The following is a 15,399-nucleotide window of genomic DNA, read 5'->3' as shown; positions in this document are numbered from 1 at the left end:
ATTTCCAAAATTATGCTTTTATATATGCAGATCGCTTTCGCTTGATTAAATCAGAATATCTTTTAAGTTTATTTCTTCTTCCCTGCATATTAGGTCGATGACAAAGTGGAATTAATTCTGAAAATTTTCATTATTTAAATATATATTTGAGAAATACATCAGAATAAAATATAGAGTATAAATAATACCTACCTATTTTACTGTTTTCTAAGTTAAATTTTATTCTATTTATTCAATATTTTAAGCAATATAGTTACTCTGAACTACTATATACACTGAATAATGAAATCCCACTAACAAATGCTAATTTACTAAAGTTAACTAAAGTTGAACTAGCTAGCTAGTTCAGAAAACGATGTGCTTCCGAACTGTAGTTTTAGGATATTTTGGATCCTGGGGTTTTCCTGGGTTCAAGAGCACAGAATGCTGAGGTACACAGAAAATCCTCATAACCAACTTGTAAACGTAGCTAGCAAGCTAACTCAACTGTCTTATATGTCTGTGAATAAATAGATTTTATTATAGATAGATCTAGAGTTTTAACTAAATTGTTGAGCAAATATAAATCCAAACTCAGATCGCACTAGACAAGCTAGTTGACTACATTTTAACTGAACTAGCTGTCTGGCTTAACAACTTTAGAGATTGTTTTTTCATGCATAGTTTAAGAGCATTTTGTACTGATTTTTGTACTGATTTTAATGAAGTGAAATCCGAGGTATCTGAAAACGTGACGGACATTTCCAACTAACATAACTAGTGAGCTAACTTTGAAGGTGTCAGTAAAATAGAATACAAACTGAACCTCGATCAGTTAATGAATTCCCACTTCGAACAAAGACAAGCTAGTTTATTAGCTGTTAGCTGCTAGCAACAACATTAATGATATAAAGCTATTAAGGAGAGTATGTGACAAATAAAATCTGATTTGATTTTGATTTGATTTGAAACCAGAGTGCAATTGTAAAATGCTATATTGCGCTATACATTAAATAATTGTATATTTGCTACAAATTACTATAAATTTTAATAACTGTTAATGAATTAATGACAATAATAAATTCCAAGCTCATCGAATTAGCTAATTTATGATGGCTAATGTTATAAAACAGATTTCTAATAATTTCAAAACTAGCTTGAAAGACCACAAAGAAAAATGTAGCCATCTATTTAGAACTAGTTTGTCGAAACAATTTTTTTTTCATTGCATCAAAAAGGATTCTAGTAATATATCAAGATAGCTACTTAGCAAATTAAGTTAAACGATTTTCCTCAGTGCCAAGATGTTACATAAATTGAATGGATTTTTATTATTATTAAGTTTGCATTAGCAGATTTGTTTCTCTTGCCGTGGAACAACAGAATAAAGTAGCTGACTAATAATAATAATAATAATAATAATAATAATAATAATAATAATAATAACAACAACAATAGCTAAGCAAAGCAAAGTGTGAATAGGAAAACCTTTATGCCTGGTTGCTGTCAGTGTTTCATCTGATTTGGCTTCGCTGTTATTTGATGACTAATTAGATTTTAGCAACAAAACCAATGTCAAGATAAGAAAATGTTATATTATTAATGTAATATGTATGTTATATATAAGATATATGATAATTTTAATATGTGAGTTCTGTCATTTAAACACAGGATGGACTTACTATATTACTGTCAACTACTATATTAGCTGTGTCAGTTATGCTAATAAGCACATGTAAGTTAATAAAGAGTTTTACTTCTATTTTTATATATTTTGATATGTTATTATTGGATGATACAAACGGTTAGAAAACCTCCCAGTTTTTTCTACCAGATCCTTCCAGCGTTCTGTTCAGTCCAGCCTGCCAAACTAATGAAAATAAAGGCAGTGAGGGCATTTCAATGCATACAATAGTTCACCCAGAAAGAACTGAGCAGAGCACGAATGTCTCTGAGCTGTGTGTTGAGCTGCTTTGTGGCAGTGTGTGGGTGGCATGCTGGAGAGATGCAGCAATAACCCACACCGCCAACAGGGAAGACTGCTACAGTGGTGGGAACTGACTAATGACTAATACTGGGAGGGGAAAAAAAATCAGGTACAATGTAGAAAACATTCTCTAGATAAAATGCAGCAGAAAGAAAAACTACCATATATACAAGGCAAAGAAATTCAGAAAGCTCGATAAAGATCACAGAGGGCATGAGGAGAAATAGAAGAACGACATCAAATCTTTTTCTTTATCCGATTAGCCGCTACTCTTCTGAGGAAGCTAATTCTGATTACAGAAATTGATGTTAAGGTGAACTGATCATAGTTTTGTTTAAAACAGAGATATCCATGATATTGCCACACAGTCTCACCCAATCAGAACCAAGGGCACAGAGTGTTAAAACTTCCCAGGACTCATTAACCTAGATACCAAGCTACATTTGCTAATGTTGGGGGAAAAAAGGAGACAAAAAAACCAACAATATTTTAATTAGGATATATTTTGAATTTTTTGTCACAGGGGAAAAGAAAATCCAAGCTGAGACTCAGAAATCCCACTTATGATAAATACATGCTAGTTTGCTAGCAGAACGCACCTGGCTAGTTCAACTACAACAAAAACAACAACAGCTTTAGTTATATTACAGATATTAGGGTTATTAGGGACAGCAGAAAAACTTGGTGTGTTTCCAACTCATATGTTCACATGTATTTACATGAAAATCTAGTTCAGTTCAGTCACTAATATGTTAGCGATGTGAGTCTAATCTCCACAATACATGCTTGCAAACCTAGCTAGCAAGCTATCTTAGCTTAATGTTTATGAGATAATATAGATTTCATTAAGATATATCTAGAGTTTAACACAAGTCACTAAAAAAGTATAAGTTGAGATTCAAATACTAAAATCCCTCATGGCAACAAATCATAGAAACAAATAAAAACTATTTAGAAATACAAGCTTCAAGCATCATATAGCCATCCAAATCTAGCCAGCTAAATTGTACATTTTTAATGAAGTGCCATGTTACTGCATGTTACCGACAGTAATTACCTGCTAGTGAGCTAACTAAGCTTTTTTTAAAAAATAAAATAAAATAAATAAATAAATAAATAAATATATAAATAAATAGTTTGATAATGAAAATACAAATTGACATTCAAGATACTGAAATCCCACTTTCACAAAAACACACAAAGACTTTTTGGGACAAAACCAAGCTAGTTTACTAGCAGCTAGCAAAAATAAAATAAAAAATATATTAAAAATATTAGTGGTACTATGATAGTAGATTCATCACAAGGACATAGGGTGTCCACTAAGCCTTAGCGTAGTGTATAGTGGTCTAAGGTACCGTTTATTCTATAAAGATTATTTTTAATGGTCTAAAATGGCATGTTCAATGCTGCTTTAATGATTTACAACAGCCCATCTTCAAAAGCACACAGCACATTTCTCCGTCATTAAAAAAATATTATACTTGTGTCGATCGCTCCTACACGGAGTCTGACTGGGATTCCAGATAGCATCGACAATCAACTCAAGCCGATTATAAGTCGAATATGATGTGCGTAATTGGAATTTAATGGCTCAGACTGGGGAAGATAATGAATGGCAGAACCTTGAACGCACACAGGTCCACAGTCAGAAACGAAAGCCAATCTGAAGCTGAAAAAAAAAATCTGGAAGTTTTTCTGTCTGGTTTTGGGTAGAATTATTCATAACACCCAAAGGACCAGCTTATACATAGCTAAATGGTGAGAGAATGACAGAGGGATTAGTGTCTCTGGGTGACGTCTGTAATAAGGTTTTTAATAATTTAATCAAACTCGTGTCCAGACAACAATCAAATTAAAGGACATGGTTGTTTTTTGTAAGACCAGGATGTGTGCATCAGACACTCATATGTTGTTTTATACGCACTGGCGCACTTTTAATATAAATAGTATTATCTGATCTTTTATATTTTATTATATTTATTCAGTTGTAGCATCTAATCTATTGTATATGTCCATATAAAGCGTATGGTTTTACCTTATGGCTGGACAGTTTAATGCTCCAGCCATGCAGCTCGTTTTCTTTTTAAGTGCATTAATACGCATTAACAAAAAAATGAGCGAGTTTTTAAAACGACAGGGAATGTAACCATGTTCCTTATTCTCTCGTCATTTCTAGGGAAATCATTTTGGTTATGGTTTTGTTTAGCATTTTTCTCTTCTCCAATCACACATGGAAAATAGCTTTGTGCTGCACTGTTCTGTATTCTTCCCATGTACATAAATGTTTCCAAATGATCTGTAATCTAAATTATTCATCTCGTAAAACAATCTAACAATGGTGAGAACATATCCTGCAGAACAAGAGGTGGAAAAAAAAAAAGACATCATCATCATCATCATCATCATCATCATCATCATCATCATTTGCCTATTTATTCTGTACATCAGGCAGCTATGAATACAGCATCCAGTCTAGTGATAATGTAAACTCCTGTATATCTTCCTTTTTAATCAATACAGAACTGTTTAATATGGATTTGCATAATAAATGACTAAATACCATGTCACTTTATCCCAGAACAAGAGTCAGTGTCTTCCTACAAAAATGTCTATCCAGACAGGCACAAAATGATCAGACCACAGCAGAGTTGGTCTAGAAGTAGACAGTAATTTGGTCAGTACTTTCTAAGGTAAAAATTAAAAAATTCATCTTGATAAACCATCAAGATGTAAAACATCATCTTAAGCATAAAATCACAGAATAGCTCCTGCAAATGATGGAAATTGAATCCCGTCCAAAGAGGGCTTCAAACAAATCAAAACAATACAATTTGAGCCCCGATGTAACGCTTCATGAATCAGATTTACCCAAAACACGTATCTGGTGTAACCTGATTAAGGCGTCTGATACGAGCGAACAGATTAAAAGTCCATTTTATGTTTGTAGCAACTTGTCTCACAAATGTCAGAATGCAGAAACAAAGCAGAAACGAGCCTCCATGAATAAAATAAACAGCTGAATATCAATGAGAAATGAAAGATATGTATTGTGTGTGTGTGTCTAGTCAAGTGGCTTTTTACCATATATAGCTGACGCAGGTCATAGTGAAATGAAACAGCATTTTTTCCAGGACCATGTAGCTACATAAAACAACACAGAGCTAACGACTTAAAGTAAGTTGTCGTGGAAGCATAAAGTGCATCGTGTGCAATCAAGTGCTAACAGAGTGAGAAAAAAGACAATACAAAACACTACAGGATAAATACATTTCTGGAATTTAGCAGACACCCTTATCCAGAGTGACTTTTTTTATTTCAATTTATACAACTGAGCAATTAAGGGTTAAGGGCCTTGCTCAGCTTGGTGGACCTGAGATTCGAACTCATGACCTTCCGATCAGTAGTCCAATACCTTAACCACTGAGCTACCACATCCCACTCCCCAAACACGTAAAATATCACTGACCAGTGTGCATACTGTATATTACACTGTACATTGTGCAAAAATATAGGATTATGAACAAAGGGAGTTCTGTGTTATAGCAACACTTGGATGAGATATTGAAATGTGGTGTGCAAAAAACAGCAACTGAGTGAGTGTGCAAGACAGCATGTGCAAAATCAGCATGTAAACAGTGTAATAAGGATGGTGATGTAGATACGGAGGTATACTGAATGAGTGTTTGAGGGTGTCTTTTATTTAGTGCAGTTCACATAGTTGAGTGAGTGTGTGTGTGTGTGTGTGTGTGTGTGTGTGTGTGTGTGTGTGTGTGTTTGGTACAGTTCAGTTCTGGTTGTTGAGAAGTCTGATGGATTGTGGTTAGACACCTGAATGCTTTAGTAATGCTTTGAGTGTCAGGGGTTTCAACATAGCTCAAGAAGGCTACCAGATAACTGCTTGGCAAGGCCTGTCCAAGTTGCCATGACTCCTGGCTCACAGGTTGCTATGACTGCAGTGTCCTAGCACCAAGCTCAGATCCACCTCATCAGCTAACCCGATAGATTTATGAAGGAGATTTCCATGCGCGGTCATAAACTGAGCTATGGGTTACACACGTGCTCAAGCACACACACACACACACACACACACACAAACACACACACGGCTCCTGCTGAGTAGCAGAACCTTGAGGGCATCAGATAGCCATCAAACCCGGAAGCCCATATTATGGTTTATGTATGATTTAATAAACCTTGTTGTTGCCCAACGAGTAAAGAACAGGATTATATTCATGCCATAATCCGGGATGGTTAATCTAGAAAACCATCAAGTGCATGAAGGGATTAGGCTATAAAAATACTGCATCCTCTGTGACAAGGAACGATTGCTTTAGCAAGATGATAAACACACTGACTCATAAATCAATACCAAGACGAAGAGACACTCTCATGTTCATGCAAAACTGCTGCTTCAGTTCATTACCAGGCAATAACCGAGAAGAAAAACACAGGCTGGTTGCTAGCCGCAGTGTGTTTAACAGCATGCACATGACCTTTTTACACATGTCATAAGGACAAACAAATAATAGAGTTGGTGTAGAGCTTAGAACATTAAAAACACCAGTTTAAGCCACGTCTTTAATTTGATTGGTGTTTAATTTGGTATAACATCAGCTCTTAAAGCACTGTGCTGTAATCCAAATCGCAGGTTTATATTAATGCAATTATTCTAATAGGTTAGAATTTCTACACTAACGACTTATTTATATGTCAGAACAGCTGCATAATATAAAGCGAACAATATGCATGTGTTATTTTTTTTAGAAATGTGCATTATCTTTGATTTAATTAACATTTATAGATGGAGTCTGCAGAGTCAGCACTTTATTTTCCACGGTGGGAAAGTCTCCGTCCAGTTTCTCTCTCCCTTGATGAGCTGTGTTTTTGTATTTTGGCCTTATTAACTTAAAGAGAGAGAGAAAGGATAGAACTTCTCTCATTAATCTTCTATAATGTTCAAAGCAACTATAAATAAATAAGTAAGTAAGTAAATAAATAAATAAATAAATAAAAAGTGTCATGTTTGATTTATTAATAAATGACTAACTTTAACCCTGGTCACACTGCAGTGGTTATAAGAGAAATAAAATAGAGCATGATGTGATAATACATTTCAGGTGTTGGTTATTTTCCCCCAACAGCACGCCTCTGTCGTGTTTTACTTCTTACGTGATATAGAGGTCCTGATTATTTTAATACAGAAGTTACAGTGCAGTAAAATTCATCATAGCTCCCTGCATCAACGAACAGATTGTAGTGTATCGCTCCCTGATGGTAAACACCACACTAGGATGAATACAGATGTTATAGTTAGTATTAAACCGAGCAGGGTATTAAACATTAGCACAGAGCTGTTTGGTGCGCAGCTCTTATTTCCCCCCTTTGTTATCACACCTAGCGGAAGCATGTCGTGTGCTTTGTTTCCCAGCAAAAGTCAAACCGTGCTTTGCAAGCAACAGTAGCAGCAGTGATGCATGTCGTTTTGCAAACATCACTAACAAACTTGGCATGGTTAGATCTCTCTCTCTCTCTCTCTCTGTGCGTGTGTGTATCTCTCTGTCTCTGTGTGTGTGTCTCTCTGTCTGTCTGTGTCTCTCTCTGTCTCTCTCTCTCTGTCTGTGTCTCGCGCTCTCTCTCCCTGTGTCTGTATGTCTCGGTCTCTCTCTATCTCTGTGTCTGTCTCTCTGTGTCTCTGTGTGCGTGTCTCTCTCTGTCTGTGTCTCTCTGTCTGTGTGTGTCTCTCTCTCTCTCTCTCTGTCTAGCTCTCTCTGTGTCTCTCTCTCTGTCTCTGTGTGTCTCTCTGTGTTTTTCTCTCTCTCTCTCATATATAGTGTGTTTACAGATGTGTGTGTCTCTCTCTCTGTGTCTCTCTATCTGTCTCTCTCTTGCTCTCTCTCTCTGTCTAGCTCTCTGTGTGTCTCTCTGTCTCTGTGTGTGTCTCTCTCTCTCATATACAGATGTGTGTATACAGATGTGTGTCTCTCTCTCTCTGTCTAGCTCTGTCTCTGTGTGTCTCTGTGTGTCTCTCTCTTATACAGATGTGTGTATACAGATGTGAGTCTCTCTGTGTGTGTGTGTCTCTCTCTCTCTCTGTCTCTGTGTGTGTGTGTCTCTCTCTCTCTCTGTCTAGCTCTCTGTCTCTGTGTGTGTGTGTCTCTCTCATATACAGATGTGTATACAGATGTGTGTCTCTCTCTCTGTGTGTGTCTCTCTCTCTCTCTCTGTCTAGCTCTCTGTCTCTGTGTGTGTCTCTCTCTCTGTCTAGCTCTCTGTCTCTGTGTCTGTGTGTCTCTCTCATATACAGATGTGTGTGTCTCTCTCTCTGTGTGTGTGTGTCTCTCTCTCTCTGTCTAGCTCTCTGTCTCTGTGTGTGTCTCTCTCTCTCATATACAGATGTGTGTATACAGATGTGTGTCTCGCACCGTTCATAGCTCGTGCGCTTGTTGTCTGTATTAAGAGATATCGTGTTTAAATAAATAAACTTTACTCACGTCCCGAGAACCTCCTTGAATTCGAATAGCTGCTTGATGTCGTTCACTTGCTTTTTCCACGAGTCTTTGGCGGTGTCTCCGTTCTCCTGAGCCATGGCGCACACCGGAGGAGCACAGATACGAGAGTGTTACAGCTGCCTGGGACTGTACTTCAGATCCCCGGAGAGCACCGAGCTTTCCCACGCTGCGGTTTACACGTTCGCCTGCCGACCGCTGACACGCACATGCATGTAAACTGCAGCTCTTGTTCTTCTGTGGCGCTGACGGACTGACCGACTCTCTTTTTTCTCCCCCTCCGTTTAAGCGCCTGTATATGTGTGTGTATGTGTGTGCGCGCGCGCGCGCGTGTGTGTGTGTGCGTGCGTAAGCGAGCGATAGATGAGAAAACAGGCACGCGCGCGTTTCCCTTGTTCTCGCGCGCGCTCTCCTTGATGCACCTGCACCGGTTTAAACGCTTTGACGTAATTCTAATTAGGAGTGCATGCACAAAAACCGCGCTCGTGCTCTACTGACAGAGAGAGAGAGAGAGAGAGAGAGAGAGAGAATGCGCGCGCGCGCACCTCTCCCCCAAACAAAACGGAAAGCATGAGCACGTATTTTGAGCGAATTCTTCACGCGACCTGACGGTGTGTCAGCGGTTCTTATAGCGATGAGGGAGCTTCAGTCACACTACAGAGGGGCGGACAGCGCGTGGGACTGAACGATGATTCGCATTGCGCCAATCCGCGGCAGAACCGAACAGCACGAGCGCTAGCACACAACACAGCGCTCACATGATCACGTGACCTTTACAGCGGAAACTAAATACTGTACGAAATGTCACGGTGTCCTACTACGGCACGGTGCATTGTGGGTATTCCGTACCTGTGCACACGTCGTCGTGCATTGTGGGGTTTCATGACACCTCCATGCATCTCTTTTATTACACTGCAGAAATTCAGTCATTTAAATGACTGATCTACTTGGTATCCACTTTATCCTGCTGGATCAGGAAACCTGTCCCTGGAACAGGGTGTGATGCTGGAGCACACACACACAATCACAAGAATCAGATCTAAGAATAAGTCATCAATACACATACTGAGATGTATTTGAGAGGAAACTGGAAACCCACACAGAAAACATGGGCAAATTTACAGCATCAGGAACCAGAGAGCAGAAAAAAACCCCAGAGCTGTGAGTCCACAGTGTGACCTGCTGCACCACCACCACCACCACCACGGCTGATATTAGGCAAATGAACTGTAAACACACATCTCAGCACTCTCATAAATCACTTCATTAATCATATCTAACTCAGGTCGATTTCAACTCTATTTCTGCCTAAGAGCTGCTGCTGTAATCACAAACACTTTGTGTTTCATACTCTGGTGTCACTCAGAAGAATCTCCTGCCTCTCTGTAGTGAGATCTCATTTGTAGTCCATGCTTTGAAGCTTCTGCTCAGTAATTCACTGAGAGACCCAAGACAAGATAGAATGAAAGACTTTAGCTACATCTGGTGGATAAAGAAACTTAGAGTTGTGGCTTTTATCGATGGGATCAGACATGTTTGTACTGCAAAAGGCACGTTTATAGCTGCTTTTTTTCTGCCACCTACATACAGGATCACTGCTGTAGCTTTCCATGCTCATGAGTATTCCAGCTGCAAACGACTGCAGATGCTCCGGCGCAGGAAAACACCCCCCCATTTCTCGGCCTACTCTGAGTCAGCAAATCTGTTCAGTGTTTTGACTTGATAATGCACATAGTGTAGTGACTTCTCCACTTCCTGTTACATTACACTGTCCATCCCATAAGCAAATACCCCATTTGAACTCTTTATCCCATTTGAACTCTTTCTGCCTCCCCTTTTACTCCAGGATCAAGTTATTTACTCCCTCAGCTTACACAACTGCACATTATAACTCAAAACCATGGAATGGTTGAATCTGATTGGTCAGAAGGTGTTGATTTATTTTCTATAATTTTAACATGCTATTGTTTCTATAGTAATGTCTAATTCGCAGGGACCTGTAAGGCAAAAGCTCTATGTCTTAACATGTTTTTTTTTTGCTTTTATAAGTGATAACAGGAACTAGCTTTTCTTATTATAGATATTATATATTATAGCATAGTACAAGTAAACCTAGGAATATAATATTCATGTAAATATAAATGAAAAAAAAAAAAACAGCGAAAAATCAAATCAGTGTTTCATTTTTGTACATGGTGTTGTAGTAGGAACAATAAATTGGTCGACGTTGGACAGCAACACACACACACACACACACACACACACACCATCCGTCACTGATTATTTTCATACAACAAAATACAGCATGTTGTATTTCTTAGATAAATTATATACTGTACTCTAATACACTGCTGTTTAATCTGATTAATCAAATCACACAATAATGTTCATATCTGATCAGTTGTCGTTACATGACTGTAATGCTGCTGTTTATCAAGCAAGTGTTCTCTTCTGCTGTTCTGCTTCAAGCTGTATTGACGTCTTGTGTGTTTTGCTCCCCGCAATCCATAACCAGGAGAGAACCATAATCTGACTTACTAAAGCCTTCATGTCAGCTTGGACCAGTCTGTCCAGTCAGAGCTGCTGCTCTATGGATGATTTATTACACAGTCTGACGTGACGTGACGTGTCAAGTTATTTTCCTGACTGTCCAGTGACATTAAATTTAAAAAAACAGAATTTACATTGAACAGAATTTACATGCAAAGAAGCTGAAGAAAAAAAAACCTATGAAAAAAATATAAAGGACATTTACCAATTTTCTTAGAGAACTTCTGATAGATCAGAGTCCAAACCTCAGCAGTGCTGTGGTATAAAGTTTTATAATGATAAATAATGTCATGTTTAATGTTGGACACTTAAGATATTTCACCATGAAGGTTTTTTACAGTTCTCGTCAAGTCTTTTAAGCACTTCTGATTAATTACTGACTATACACAGAACTCTGGGAGGAAAAAAAACAGAAAAGTGTGAATTCTAATTTTAGATTCTTTCTTATTTAATTGTGCACAATGCAACAGCATCTAATGCCTCTAATGTCTCTAATGTTACTTAATATTTTGATATACATTCTTATTAAATTAATCTAACAACAACAACAACCTGCAGATCAATGAATTAAAATGAAAATGACGTTCATGTAACCTGTTGTAACCTAACAAGTGTGGATATTTGGCGCCATCTAGTGAAGAGACGTGTGAAATACTTCTTGCCAACTAAAATCATATCACTATATTGTCTACTATATACTATATACCTACTATAAGGTCTACTGCTGTTTTAATAAAATCATTGAGTTGCTGTTTTTCTATGTCCTAGAAACAAATCAAATAATAAAATAAAAATACAAATAAAAATGTCCTAGAAACAAATCAAATAAAGTGTTGTATTTACCATAAGGAAAGAAACACTTAAACTAGAACTTATTTTCCATGTTTGTTTTATGTGTATAATAAAAAATAAAAATAATATAAATAAATAAATAAATAAATACAAATCTTGAACAAATAAACTTCCACTATTTTTAGCAGCTATATAGAAATATAAAAATGTATTTTATAATATATATTTATCCTTTTATGACCACACACATTGTATACAATTTTCTGTTCTTTCATTTGCTTTGACTTTAGCTCTTTTTTGTATGAAGCAAGAGCTACTTATAATTTTTGCATCTGTAGCACAAGAATTTGACTGTATATAGATATTTAAAGCACCGTTTATGCACATGATAATAAAATTGAAACTATATAAAAGAGAGATTTTAGATAAAGTGGAATGTGGAATAAAGTACAATACTTTATGTGCAGTACAATGTTGTGCAACATCAGGCTGAAAAAATAAATATATCCTTTTACTACCTGTAAAGTTATCCATCAGTTTCCTGCAATTATCAGTTTCTTCTCATTTACCTGCAGGCATGTTTTCTCGTAGGTGTCAGAAAGATTTACATATTTAATATTAAGATAATATTATTTAAGTTAGTGTATTGATAAGTATTTTTAAGAGCATACCACATCTCTTTCTTTTGCATGTTTATAATATCATTTAAATAATTTCAAATATTTGTTTTTAGGGTGACATTATGTTTAGTGACTGCAGATATAATAAGTGTGTTTACGGAAATGTTTTTTTCATGTGCATTGTAGCTGTTAAATAAACCAATAAACACATGTATTGTTATTTGGCGCCATCTAGTGGATAGACGTATGAAACACGTCTTGCCAACTAAAATCATATCACTATACTGTAAGATCTAATAAAATAAAATAAAGTAAACTAAAAATTAAGGGGGCACGGTGGCTTAGTGGTTAGCACGTTCGCCTCACACCTCCAGGGTTGGGGGTTTGATTCCCGCCTCCGCCTTGTGTGTGTGGAGTTTGCATGTTCTCCCTGTGCCTCGGGGGTTTCCTCCGGGTACTCCGGTTTCCTCCCCCGGTCCAAAGACATGCATGGTAGATTGAATGGCATCTCTGGAAAATTGTCCGTAGTGTGTGATTATGTGAGTGAATGTGAGTGTGTGTGTGCCCTGCGATGGGTTGGCACTTCGTCCAGGGTGTATCCTGCCTTGATGCCCGATGACGCCTGAGATGACGGCCAGGCTCCCCGTGACCCGAGGTAGTTCGGATAAGCGGTAGAAGATGAATGCATGAATGAAAAATAAATAAATGGGTTAGGTAACGTTGCATACAGAAGGGTAAAAAGTTATATTTTCATTTGTTTGTACAGGTGTGTGTTAAAAGTTATATAATGTTCTAGATTTTTAAGTGTCTTACATGACACAAACACCAACAATTTCTCAGATACTAAATGGCAATAAGACTATACGTTAATTACTTCCTCAACATACACACATAGAGGATCATTGTGTTCTCTTTTTTTTTTTAGTTGTACAGGTTTAGGTTAAGTTGCATACAGAAAGGTAATTAAGAGTTTTATTCTTCTTTGTTATTATAAGTGTATGTTAAAAGTTAAACAAATGTTCTAGATGTTTTACAAATCATATGTGACACAGACACACACACACACACACTCTCATGTAATAAATGACAAGTAGATGATGTAATTACCCCTCCACATACACACAGACACCCTGACAGAGGGGTATGAAGAATAGTGTTCCCTTTATTTGTTTGTACAGGTTTAGGTCATAAAAAGTAATGTTCTCTCTTTTATTTATTCAGATGTATGTTAAAAGTTAAATATTGTTCTAGATGTTTTACAATTGGGGGGCACGGTGGCTTAGTGGTTAGCACGTTTGCCTCACACGTCCAGGGTTGGGGGTTCGATTCCCGCCTCCACCTTGTGTGTGTGGAGTTTGCATGTTCTCCCCGTGCCTCGGGGTCCAGGAGCCCCTAAGAATGCTGACAGTATCAGCTAACAGTCCATTAGTGACACTTCTCCTTATCCACCCAGGCCTAGACCTGATAATCACTCAGTATTACATCGAAGGGCACCGTGTCAGGAGATTTACACTGCGGTACTTATTAGGAGAGTAAATGGGATAATGATTAATGAATTTTACGACTGTCTATATTGCAGGTATGGTGAACAGTAGCACAACAAAGAGACTGGAGCCAGGAGGTAGGCAGAGCAAAACTTACACCATAGAAGTGATTCTTACTAGGTGCTATTGGCTCCCTCTGGTGGCTGTGAGTCTTGTGTCTACTTGGCTGTATAGTTAATGGCACCGCAGGATATACTTGCAGAAACTAAAGGTATAAGAGCAAATATTTAAAGATAAAAGTGGGTTTTAAAGGTGGCAGTCAAAATAATTAATTGCTGCTATATTGTGTTACTTAACTAAGTGGAATCATTTGGTGAATTTACACTTTGAGTTCCCTGAGATTTGTCTGAAAATTTTAAGAGACTCTGAGACCCTACACTACTTAGCCCAATATTGCAGAGACTGGTAGAAGATCCAAGTGCTATTAAGGCCATCATCCCTTCATTCGATTTCTTAAAAGACCCTGATGATGAATATGACGAACATGTGGTAGATTTAGTCCAGGCTAGACCTATCCAAAACAACTTGTGCTCAGGGCTGCAGCAGTAGTCACATTAGAACTAAGGAGCATAAATTGGGAGAGAAGATTGACAATATCTGCACTAGTAGCTAAAATAAACTCATTGGCAGAAGAGTACTGGAGGAAGAACCCAGTAAGGCCAGCAATAACTGTTAAGCAAATAAACGTACACATAGTTTGGTCAAAACAACAACCAACACTTAGGAGAGAGGAGTAGTGCCCACAGGGCTTGACGGGGTGAGTCGTAAGTCTAAAACTAATGAAAACTGGTCAGTCAAAACTACAGACATAGTGATAGCAGTGTCCCAAGGAAGTAACATTTAGAGAAAAACAATTATTTATTACACTTATTTCCAAACCAAAGCATTTTTAAATATAAAAAAATTGGTTCTTTTTAAAGCCTTTTACTTCCTGAAACTCGCACAGTTTGCCCTCAGGACTTTTCGTGTGTGTGTGTGAGACCACGTGGACTGTGTACCTACGCCCTGTGGACCATTTTTTCCTCATTTTCTCTTTGCAATTCTACAAGGTAGGAAATGATTTTACTAATGTTCAGCACCTGCTTCCTTACTTGATTAAATTATACATGCATGCAGATGATTAAGTCTTGGTTAATTGGATCATAATAATTCTATTATGTGTTATCACTACTGCTACATCTTAATGCTTACAATTATATGGATATGTATGTGTGTGTGCCATGCTCAACCCTTATCCTGGTCACACCCTTGACTGGTCCAAACCCTACTTAATATCCCTAAATTTACTTATTCAACAGACACCATGGTGTCTAGGAACACCTGGCCTCATCAGCCCCCGCCATTCAGTGGGATGACAACTCCAATGACATCTGATGGCCGTCTACACCACTACCGACACTCCCAACTGTCTGCCCTTG

General features: G+C 37.6%; 1 protein-coding gene across 1 annotated transcript in view; it reads right to left on the bottom strand.

The window, feature by feature from the left end:
- Window positions 1-8,999, bottom strand: part of camk1da (calcium/calmodulin-dependent protein kinase 1Da) — a 66,231-nt gene extending 57,232 nt beyond the window's left edge. The window contains exon 1 of the mRNA XM_060890130.1: window positions 8,461-8,999. Within this exon, the coding sequence (XP_060746113.1) occupies window positions 8,461-8,555 (95 nt within the window). The 5' untranslated portion in view covers window positions 8,556-8,999. The remainder of the gene's footprint in view (window positions 1-8,460) is intronic.
- Window positions 9,000-15,399: the final 6,400 nt, after the last annotated feature.

This window comes from Tachysurus vachellii, chromosome 16 (genome assembly GCF_030014155.1).
Source record: "Tachysurus vachellii isolate PV-2020 chromosome 16, HZAU_Pvac_v1, whole genome shotgun sequence".
Classification (NCBI taxonomy): Eukaryota; Metazoa; Chordata; class Actinopteri; order Siluriformes; family Bagridae; genus Tachysurus; species Tachysurus vachellii.
The sequence above is the reverse complement of the archived record's forward strand: the minus strand, read 5'-3'. Positions and strand labels throughout refer to the sequence as shown.